The sequence below is a fragment of the Aegilops tauschii genome, chromosome 2 (genome assembly GCF_002575655.3).
Source record: "Aegilops tauschii subsp. strangulata cultivar AL8/78 chromosome 2, Aet v6.0, whole genome shotgun sequence".
NCBI lineage: Eukaryota > Viridiplantae > Streptophyta > Magnoliopsida > Poales > Poaceae > Aegilops > Aegilops tauschii.
The window spans coordinates 41,238,137-41,248,348 of record NC_053036.3 but is presented as its reverse complement, the minus strand read 5'-3'; the positions used below and the strand labels follow the sequence as shown (position 1 = coordinate 41,248,348).

Sequence of the window (10,212 nt, the reverse complement as noted above, 5' to 3'; positions counted from 1 at the left end):
TGAAAATGAATTTTTAACTATTAAGAAAGTTAAACATACTCATATGCTAGGTATTAGGTAGTTAAAATGTACCAATTTTGTCTTGTCAAAGAAACGAAGGAAATGTTGAATGGAGACTCGCTACTACATTCAATATGCTGAGCTGATAGTACAAGTTTGAATGGAGACTAGCTAGTATATTTAAAATTGCGGCAGAGAGCAAATTCCGAGACTTGGCAATTTTAAATTAACAAATCACAGTTTTTTCTTAACCATTGACTAGGCGGTCTCACAATACGTTCATATAAGGCTAACTACCACTGTTTCATCGATCATGACCTCCCTCAGAAATGTATCCGTGTCATTATATATATATATATATATATATATATATATATATATATATATATATATATATACATAAAATTTGAACTGGTCAGAACTGAAAACTGAAACTGAATGCCCAAGCCGCGAGCACTCTTTGACAATGCCTTTTTCAGTCATTTTTTCAGCCGTCCCATCATTGCCTAATCACCTATTGCAGATTTTCTCATTAAATGCCTTTTCTATTGACTCATAAAATGTAGTCATCGATACAAGTATACAAGGAGTGCACACCAATCGTTTGCACTACTGGAAATTACACGTGTGGCTTGGATAAACCGCTAGATCCTCGAAGGAGGAACGGGTAATTTTCACCCAAAAAAAAGGAGGTAATGCGTGCTACTGTATCACCAAAACGGATTCAAACAGGACAGAAGCCGATGGATACATTCAGATCGCCTAATGTACATGTACGACATTTCTCGCTAGCTCCCCCTAACCTTCTTCTAGTTTTCTACTAGTTCGTTAACAGAGACGTGTCCGCTCGACGACGCCTCTGTAATGCTCTGCAACGCCGGCCGCCAGTGCCGGCCTCTGCCGCGGGCGGGGGCGATGCTCCGCTGTTGCCGGTCCGTCTCCAGCCGCTTCCGTTCCTGATGATCGGCGGGTTGCCTCTGTTCGCCTCTGGCGGCCGTCGCTGGGTCGTCGCCCCTCGGCCTCAGCGGTTGCCGCCGCCGGTGCAGCCGCGGCCTCTCCTGCTCGATCGCCTCGTCGCAGCCGCGCATCCTCTCCTGCCTCCTCGTCTGCACGGCCTTGCTCACCTCTGCACGCACGCGCCACGGATTGATGATTGATTAATCTCCATGCAAGCAAGAGAGAGAGAACTGCACGAGCAGCAAATAGAATCCAATCCAAGAATGGTTGGCGGATGCAGAGCACGAACCTTGGGACGTGATGAGGCGGTAGACCTGGCCGAGGAGGAGCGTGTCCCTGGGCTTGAGCAGCTTCACCTTGGTTATTCTGGCACCTTCTTCGGCGACGGTGGGGTCAACTCCGCCAGAGTCGTGATGTAGGACGACGAGGGCGACGTAGTGGCCGGGGTTCCTGCGCATGACGTCCGCCGCGGTGGCCGGCCAGTGGAGGCGCTCGACCTTGCCGTCGCCCGGGTGCTGGATCACCACCGCCGCCGCGTCCGCCGCCTGGCAGTTCCCCATGCCCCGTCACGTACTCACGTGCTCATGTACCACAGAGATCGGCGGCGGCTTCCCGAGACGCCGTGAGCTCTTGCGTCTGGACTCTGAAATGAGAAGGACGGGTTGGGGTTGGTGTTTTATGGGGGAGCCGAGACGAGAGGGAGAGGAGTGTGATGTGATTAGCGAGGTGGTAAACGAACCCATTTTAAATCTACTTGTGGACGTGTGATGCTGGTTGTTGCGAGGTGATTAACGAAGGCGTCAATCAACTCGTTGATTAATCTATTAGGGTTCGTAGAAAATTGGCCGGCCGGATGGAACAGTGGAGAACAGAGCATATTTAATCTCTTCTTGTGCAGGCATGTCGTGGACGTCCATATGTCGACAATGCTCTGCAGGCTGCGGGCAGTTCTAACAACTCTACTGTGAAAGAGTCGTCAGATGTAAACTTAAGTATACTACCTCTATTTCTAAATGTAAAAGGGTTTTGCTGGTTTAAATTGAATTGCGAAAACATCTTATATTTAGAATTTAGAATAGAGGGTGTAGTACATGTTTGAGGGCAGTTTGTAGGGTTTTGTTTGATAAATATTGGGTCTATGCATTTCATAAATATGTCTCTATGGTGTAGTGTTCTCGATGTAATTTTTATTATGTTTGGATTGTCTTCTACTATTTTGACCAAGTTTGAGGGAAAATATATTTACATCTAGAATGCCAAACATATATGATTAGATTGTCATAAGATGTAGTTTCATTAGATTCGTCAATAGATTGGTCCAAGTCAGCAAAGTTTGACTTTTTAGAAAATATATATGCACTAACTTATGGATTGGAGAAGTACTACTCTATCTATTTTAAAATATACTTTATATTAGTTTTGTCATAGCTCAAAATTTGTAAAGTTTGACCAAGTTTACCGAAGAAAAAAATCAACATACATTAATAGCAAATCAATATTGTTAGATGCATCCTGGAACAAACTTATACGAACTTAGTTGGACTATAAAAAGTTTTGACTTCTAACGAAACAAAAATGCAATGTATTTTGAAATGGTGAGAGTACGTATTCACAAATGGACTTATGCGCCATGTACTCGTCACCAGGTGGCGGCCGTGGCAGGCGAAGACACGGGGTACACGTGTGTGGCACCGCGACGTTAGGGCTAGAGTTGCATGGGCACCCAGGGCCCAGGACCGAGGCGTGAGGATTTTCTACTCTGTCCTATAAGAAAAAAAATCTATTTTACTACCCTGAACAAATTTGGTGGTTCACATAACCCCCTGATTATTTTTGGTCCTCTTTTAACCCCCTGATCTATCCAATACAGTTTAGAAGTGGTCTTAAGTGGGTTTGCTTAGGTAGTTTGCTGATGTGGACAAGGTCAAAGTGGTATTTGACCAATGGACCCCTTGTCAAGCAAACCATCACCAGGGCGTTGCTCCCCTGCCCAAGCTCGGCCCCGCCGACACTCAACCTCGCCAGCACACTGCTGCCGTCGTGCCACCTGCTGGAGCAGTCCTGAATCTTCTCGCCACCTCGCTCCTGATAACAGAGGAGGCGAAGGCGTTGCAGCGGCGACACATGCCAGCGAACGGCGGCCTCCTCGTCGCTGTTGGCTACGAGGGGCTCATCCGGAGTTCCGCAGGCCACACGCCGCAGCAGGACTCGGTTGGCAGGGGATGGCTACGACGGCCAAATCTTGAGCGCGGACGCGACAGAAGGTATGGGAAGCATAGTAGCGCGTCGCACCGGCGATGGTAGGCTCCTCCTACGGCTGCGACCACGCCAGGCTACGCCTGCACCCTGCCACACCACGCACACGAGCGCACAGTCGCACTACAAGAAATATGTCAATTTGTGACCCTCACTATTGGCTGCTGAAAGGTCATAGTTTTTCATTTGCAACCTTTTTGTGACCAAAAACAGAAGGTCAAAAGCTGGCAGTCGCAAACTGAAATTAGCGACCTTCTCTGTGAGAAGGTCGTAGACGTCTATGACCAAAATAGAGGGTCGTTGAACCCATGACCTTTTGTTTTGGTCACTGGCTGTCTGCCCAGGCCACGTCGGATCCGACGTGGCAATCTGACGTGGCAAAATTGCGATCAATTGAAAAGGTCACTGACAAGATTCAGCCCGGTCCGATTCGGTGTTTTACATGGGCCGAGCCCATTAATTCAACCCATTTATTATATTTTTTTCTGCCAGTTTTTGTTAGCTACCTGGGCCTGGACCAACAATTCGGCTTTTTATTTATTTCCGGGCCGTGGCCTTTTAACATTGTTTGGGCCATTATATTTTGAAGCTGGTCCCACCAATCAGATGGGTCCCACTTGTCATCATCTCACACATTCAGCCCACTTGACAAAAATTTCAAAACTGCTCAGATTATTTTCACAAGTGGGTCCCACGAGTTAGGTTTCCATTCCACACGTTTTCAAAGCACATACATAATCAATATTTCGGACCGAACAGTACAAATGTAGTTCATCAGATAACACTAAGTCTACTACAATATGTACATAGTCTATTACAACCCCAATATGCCTATTGTTACAATATTACAATATTTACAGTCTATTACAGTCAAACAAAAGAGACTACTATTTGCTGAGTAGGGCAATCCGACTTCGAACTTCAAATTTCGTAGACCTGCAGCTCCTGTAAAAGAGTGAACACATACCAGCATTAGACTAGCTATTATTCCTGGAGTAGATTTGCAAACCTCCAGGTTTAGTATACAGACTATCAAAAAATTATATATTGAAAGAGATTTGATAGAAATGTAGATTTATGGACCAAATATATGATAAAGCAACAGATTCAGCCAACTTCAAGAGACCACAAGAGCATCAATCAACAACAGGTATAGTATAATATTTTAGAGAACAATTTTAGAAACATATTTTAGAGACCAATTTTATATCAGAACACTAGATGTTTGTGATGCATCTTCGAGAACCACAAGAACACTAGATATAGTATAATATGATTCCAGGAGTATAATGCTAACCACAAGAGCATCAATCAGCAGCACGTATACATCAAACTATCTACTAGACATCATCAACCCTTGAACCATAACATGTCCAGCAAAGAAACAAAAAATGGGATAAGTACAAATTCTAGATAGCAGAAAAACATGTCCAGGAAGGCCATCAAATGGTTCCAGCCACATCCTAATAGAGCATGGTTGTAGCAGAGGAAAGGGAGGAGCTCACAGTGGTGGTTTGTGTAGCCGATGTCGAACAGCCTCTATTCGTCAATTGCGAGCACCATGCACCTTGGTTGGACATGAAGCGCTTGTCCTCTGTTGACCATGCACCATGCAACTTTGATGAAAGAGCTACGGCTGATCGCTAAAACCTGTGAATATCAGAAAGAACTATTCAGTACAAAATGTAAATCACGACAATATGTCAACAGTAATAAATACAGAATCTAAACAAAAAGAACTACTTCTAGTTAGAATTATTTTTGTTTTGGTAAGGTATAAGAGCAGCATGTAAAGATAACATGAACAGATTGTTTGATCAGATAAGCTATATGATTGTATCAACACATGTGTAATGCAGGTTCGGGTCAAATCCATGATACCTAGATAAACCGGAGTGGAATTTTAAGTTTTGGAATCCAAGAGACAACCGTAGCATCTACACTGACATTTAGGTATTACTACTTCTAACTCACATACACACTTTTTTAGAGTTGAATTAAACACATCTGATTGTTAACTTGCACTTCACAAGGTTATGAGGCAGATAAAACCATGCATGGAGGAATATTAGTTAGAAAGCATCTTTATTCATCATGCATCTATGCACGAAGGCTGCCGACATTGCTCCTACAAATGTATATGTGCTACTGGACACAACAGGCGAGTTTAAATATTATGTCTAATAAGTGAAGCAAGTAATGAGTAGTTACAAATATGGTGAAATTGTTACAAATATTATGCCTATTTGTTGACTTCTGTGAATAGATGAGTAGCAGGTAAACAAAGCTCCCCCAGCACAAAAGCAGGTAAACATGAGCAAACAACAGTATTACAGGCAAATAATACATAAGCTACATAAAAGCAGGTAAACAAAGAGAAGGATTGTATGGTAACACAAACATCTACTCTGCCCTGCTGTAACAAACATGTACTTAACTCCTTACATACACCAGTGCAAGTGTTGTTCACATGTTACTACTTGATTCAACTTTACACATATAAATAGACATGACAATAAACATGCATAAAGAGATGTCTAGTCTAGCATCAGACTAACTTACTGGTATAAAGAGACATGGCAATTCATGGTAGTTGTGGCAAATTCCTACGACGGAAGAGGACTGATAGAGAATCCTATGATAGAACAGGGAGTAATAAGCTGTGGCAAATTCCTTATACTGTCAATGTGGCCAACCTGAAACTTTTCTCATGTGTTTGTTTCTCTGCAGTCAGACAATTGACAAGAGTAAAGAATGCAACATCAACTAAGCTTTGATGTTCAGATATTGGAAGCCTTTAAAATCTTGTTTCACAGGTATTTTGACTTATATTTATAGCTCTCTACTGAACGAGTACTACTTCTCATCATGGTTCATATGAATACCAGACTTGTGCCAAAATTGTTTCAATCATATTTTCTTTTGCCATAACACAGAATAAAGAACCGTTACTTGACATAGTATGATCCGACGGAATTTTAGTTTATAAAACAAGGAAGGGGATATAATGGTTTCCCTTGCTCAATTTCTTAAGCCTACATATAGCATTAGTTTTTGAAAGCACACATCACACATATTTCTAATCTGGACAAAACAATAGACATAAATAAAATTTTCTACAACACAACAGTAACATCTTTAAGTAAAGTATAAATTGTTCCTATAGCTAATTAGGCTCTAGCACACGACCAAACCAACCACTGAAAGCACACGACCAAAATAACAGCTAAAGAATCTGCTCAAAATTCCATGGATCAACTTGTCCTTCACCAGATTGTTCAAGGGGGGCAGAGCAGCAGCAGTAGATCGGCCTTTCTAGTTCCCTTCACACAGTCAGATCGGAGCAACCTGCAAAAAATCGCATGGATCAGATGCATAGATGGAGAAGAAGAGAATAGAAGGGGAGGATCAAGTGAAGAACCTGAGCCGGTGGTGCTCCTCCTAGGCCGCCATGGATGATCTGATGCCCGCGGGATCTTCTCCATGGCATGCCCCTTCCTTCACAAAACCAGATCGGGTCTCTTCACGAACATGCAAGAAAATGGGCGCACACATCAGATTTGGGGAGGGGGAGGGGGCGAGATGAAGGAGAAGAGAAGGGGAGGAGCAGGGATGCGTACGACAACGCTGGCGGATCTGGGAGGGAGCGCCATCTCCTTCTGCTAGTTAGGGGAGGGGAAGTGTCATGGAATTGTTACGGCAGATGTCCTCGAACGAGGACTTAGTCGTGGAGCCATCGCAACTAGGAAGCTTAAAGGGGTTAAGTGGGACAAGGAACACGAGGGTTTATACTGGTTCGGCCCCTTACGGTGAAGGTAAAAGCCTACGTCCAGTTTGAGGTGGTATTGATTAGGGTTTCGATGACCAGGGAGCTTAACTGCTATGCCTGGCTCTCGGTGAGATCCTTTTTTTCCCTAAACCACTGCCGGGTCGTCCCTTTATATAGGGAGGCTGACGCCCAGCAGCTCTCAGAGTCCCGGCCGGCTCATAAGAGTGTTCGGCTCGGACTCTTAACGATTCTTGCCTTACACTACAAGTTCTACCATAATAATGATTGTAACTACGGGCCTTAAGCCATATCCGGGTCTTAAACCCATCTGGCCCATCGTCTTCAAGCTTGGCTCCGGGCTTCTGGCGACCATATGAGTAACCTGGCCCATCCTGGCGGGTGACTCTAAGGTCTATATCCTCAACATTAGGCCCCAGATTGATTTGAGCCGGCTCATGTCAATCTTCAATTCTTTTGACAGGAAATCTCCGGCTTACAATTGTGTGAAGGCCATAACCCGGCATGACGTCATCCTCTGGACTCCGGATAATCCGCCGTGACGTCATCTTCCATTAATCCCGTTCTTTACTCCGCCAGATCCGCAACGGATCTTTACATTTACTGTCATCCCGAAAATCGAGGCGTTTCGCGAGGAGATAACCACGCCGCGGGCTCCTTGATCCTCGCGCCCACTTATGAGCTCGCCCTTATAAATAGGCCGGCCCGACGGGCTTCTCTGCCACCCTTCTTCCTCCTCGCGCCACTGCTCCTCTACCCGAGCTCGAACTCTGCCGCGGTCGCCTCGCCCCCGGTCTTCGTCAACCTTGGCCGCTGCATCACCCTGACTTGGTCCAGACAAAACGGCGGCAACCTCCGCTCCTCTTCAGCATCAGTGAGTCCTTGCTACTCCATGGGGCAGACCCGCACTAGGGTTTCATCGTTATCCCTCTGTTCTTCGTAGTTCTTCGGGGGCCTCAGTAGATTTGATTTTTACTGCCTCCTTTTGATCTTAGACCTGCATAGAACTAGTGCGGCGGCTGTTTAGCATTCATTTTTCATACAAGCAGCTCTCTTTTTACTGCATAAGTACCTTGTTCGAGCCCAAGAACTTCTCCAGCGTCTGTTTCTAGGTCTAGAAACTTTTCTTTTGCGCGACCATTTTGATCCAAAATAGTTACTGCTATGTGTGAAATCTGTTTTACCACACTTAGTAAAAAAACTGCCCTCATTGAGCCATGGCGGTTTACATTTCCGGCTTAAAGAAAATACACGCTGTAGAACCTTCCGACTTAAGAGAAGCCACGCACCGTAGAACTTTCCGGCTCACTTATAACAAGGTTGTAGACAATTTGAATTACCCTCAAACACACCAGCGGCTTAGATAACCAGATGTACTTAGACATATATCATTAGTCCCCTCCATAAGCCGCCACCTTAAACCTTAACTTTGTAAGTCTCCTCCGGCTCATTATTAACCCGGACGTTTTTCCTTTTGTCATAGACTGTCGACTTTCACCATGCCTCCCAAAGCTCCCAAAGCCCCCATTACTTGCAACTGGATGAGGTCCAATGTCACCAATGAGACCCTAGCAGATTTTGTTAAGTCTGGACATCTGCCCAAGAAGGACATCATGTCCTACCGTGCCCCTGACCCATCAGAAGAGAGACCACAGCCAAAGGACGGGGAGGTAGTGATTTTCGCGGATCATATGAGCCGGGGCTTCGCACCGCCCGGCTCAAAGTTTTTCAGAGACGTTCTGAACTTCTTCGATCTGCGGCCTCAAGACATAGGACCGAACTCAGTGTCCAATATCTGCAACTTCCAAGTATTCTGCGAGGTTTACCTTGGAGAAGAACCCAATCTGCTGCTCTTCAGAGAGCTTTTCTATTTAAACCGTCAGAATGAGTGTGCCAATGGGCCAAGTCTGGAGCTAGGCGGCATCTCCATCCAGCGGCGGAGGGACTACCTTTTCCCTTACGCAGAGCCGCCCAGCCACCCCAAGGACTGGAATCTGACGTGGTTTTACTGCCAAGACACGTCGCCGGCTGATGAGAGTCTGTTGCCCGGCTTTCGCCCCTCGCGTCTGGAGCCGACTCACCCACTGTCAGACAAGCTGACTCAAGCGGAGCGCCAACCTCTGCTCCCCACTATCAACAAGATCAAGGCTCTCCTGGGCAATGGTCTGAATGGAATCGATCTGGTCCGGGTCTGGATCTCGTGGCGGGTGATCCCATTGAGCCGCCGCCCCGGCTTAATGTGTGAGTACACGGGCCGACAGGACGACCCCCAGAGACACAGCCGCAATGATCTTCCTGAAGATGTTGCAGAGGAGATGACCAAGGCTCTCTTGAACGAGAGCCTGGCAGACTGCGGAAGGACCGGGTTAGCCCCCTTCTGCAAGACCAACCCAGCCCCAACGGTAAGCCGCTGATCTGAGCATCTTATCTGTACATAACTTTCATCTGAATCATTTTTAAGAAAACCTCATTGTATTCTTTCAGGCTGACGACAAGTTCTGGCGGGTCAAATACGACCATGAAGCGGCCAAGAAGGCCAGAAAGGCGAAGAAAGCCGCCAAGAAAGCCGCTCCCCGCAAGAAGGGGAGTAGGCCAACTGCTTCGGAGCTGATGCAATTAAGCGACAGCTCCGAGTCAGAGGTAACCCCTGAACCTGTAAGCTCTTTTGTTGTGTTTATTGTTTATTTCTTGTCCGCCTTACCAACACTTGTTCATCAACAGGATGACACCGGAGCCAGTAACCCGGTGGTTGAAGAGGTAATGTCACTTTCCTCCGACTCGGAGCCCTTGCCAAGGCTGAAAGTCCGAAGGGTAACCCGGAAAGTAAGCTTTTCACATCCTTTAGCTTATCAAGATCCTCAATTTATTTTGAAGCGACAGGTTCATGAGAGCCGGCGTCACACCCGGGCCAACAAAGATACCGACCTCTCCTCCGGGCTACCTGACGCATCGAGGAAGCGCCGAACTGAGGTTATTTCCCACTTGTACCCTTTTCATCCGTTGGCGGGTGTTATCCGTCAGCCGCTCAATTCTTCTGACTCAAATTATCAGGAGACCTCCCCCTCTTCGGGCGACTCTATGCAGTCGAGTCTTCCGGCTTTCAAGACCGCGCCCGGGTAATGACAACCATCTCATATTATACTTGTCTTGACTGACCCTTTTTGTGCTTAACCTTTGTTGTCCTTTCAGTGCCCAGGCAAAGCTCACCAAGA

General features: G+C 46.0%; 1 protein-coding gene and 1 long non-coding RNA gene across 2 annotated transcripts; both read right to left on the bottom strand.

Moving 5' to 3' along the window:
- Positions 1–542: 542 nt before the first annotated feature.
- LOC109776264 (uncharacterized) lies at positions 543–1,641 on the bottom strand. Its single transcript, XM_020334919.4, has 2 exons — positions 1,247–1,641; positions 543–1,126 (listed from the first exon to the last, which is right to left on the bottom strand). Exons 1-2 carry the CDS (start codon positions 1,515–1,517, stop codon positions 810–812), a joined length of 588 nt encoding a protein of 195 aa, XP_020190508.1. The 5' UTR covers positions 1,518–1,641; the 3' UTR covers positions 543–809.
- A 3,012-nt stretch (positions 1,642–4,653) lies between these two features.
- Positions 4,654–6,894, bottom strand: LOC109776263 (uncharacterized). The gene is made up of 4 exons (XR_002236026.4): positions 6,834–6,894; positions 6,635–6,734; positions 5,776–6,561; positions 4,654–4,863 (listed from the first exon to the last, which is right to left on the bottom strand). It is a non-coding gene; the product is annotated as an uncharacterized lncRNA (long non-coding RNA).
- Positions 6,895–10,212: the final 3,318 nt, after the last annotated feature.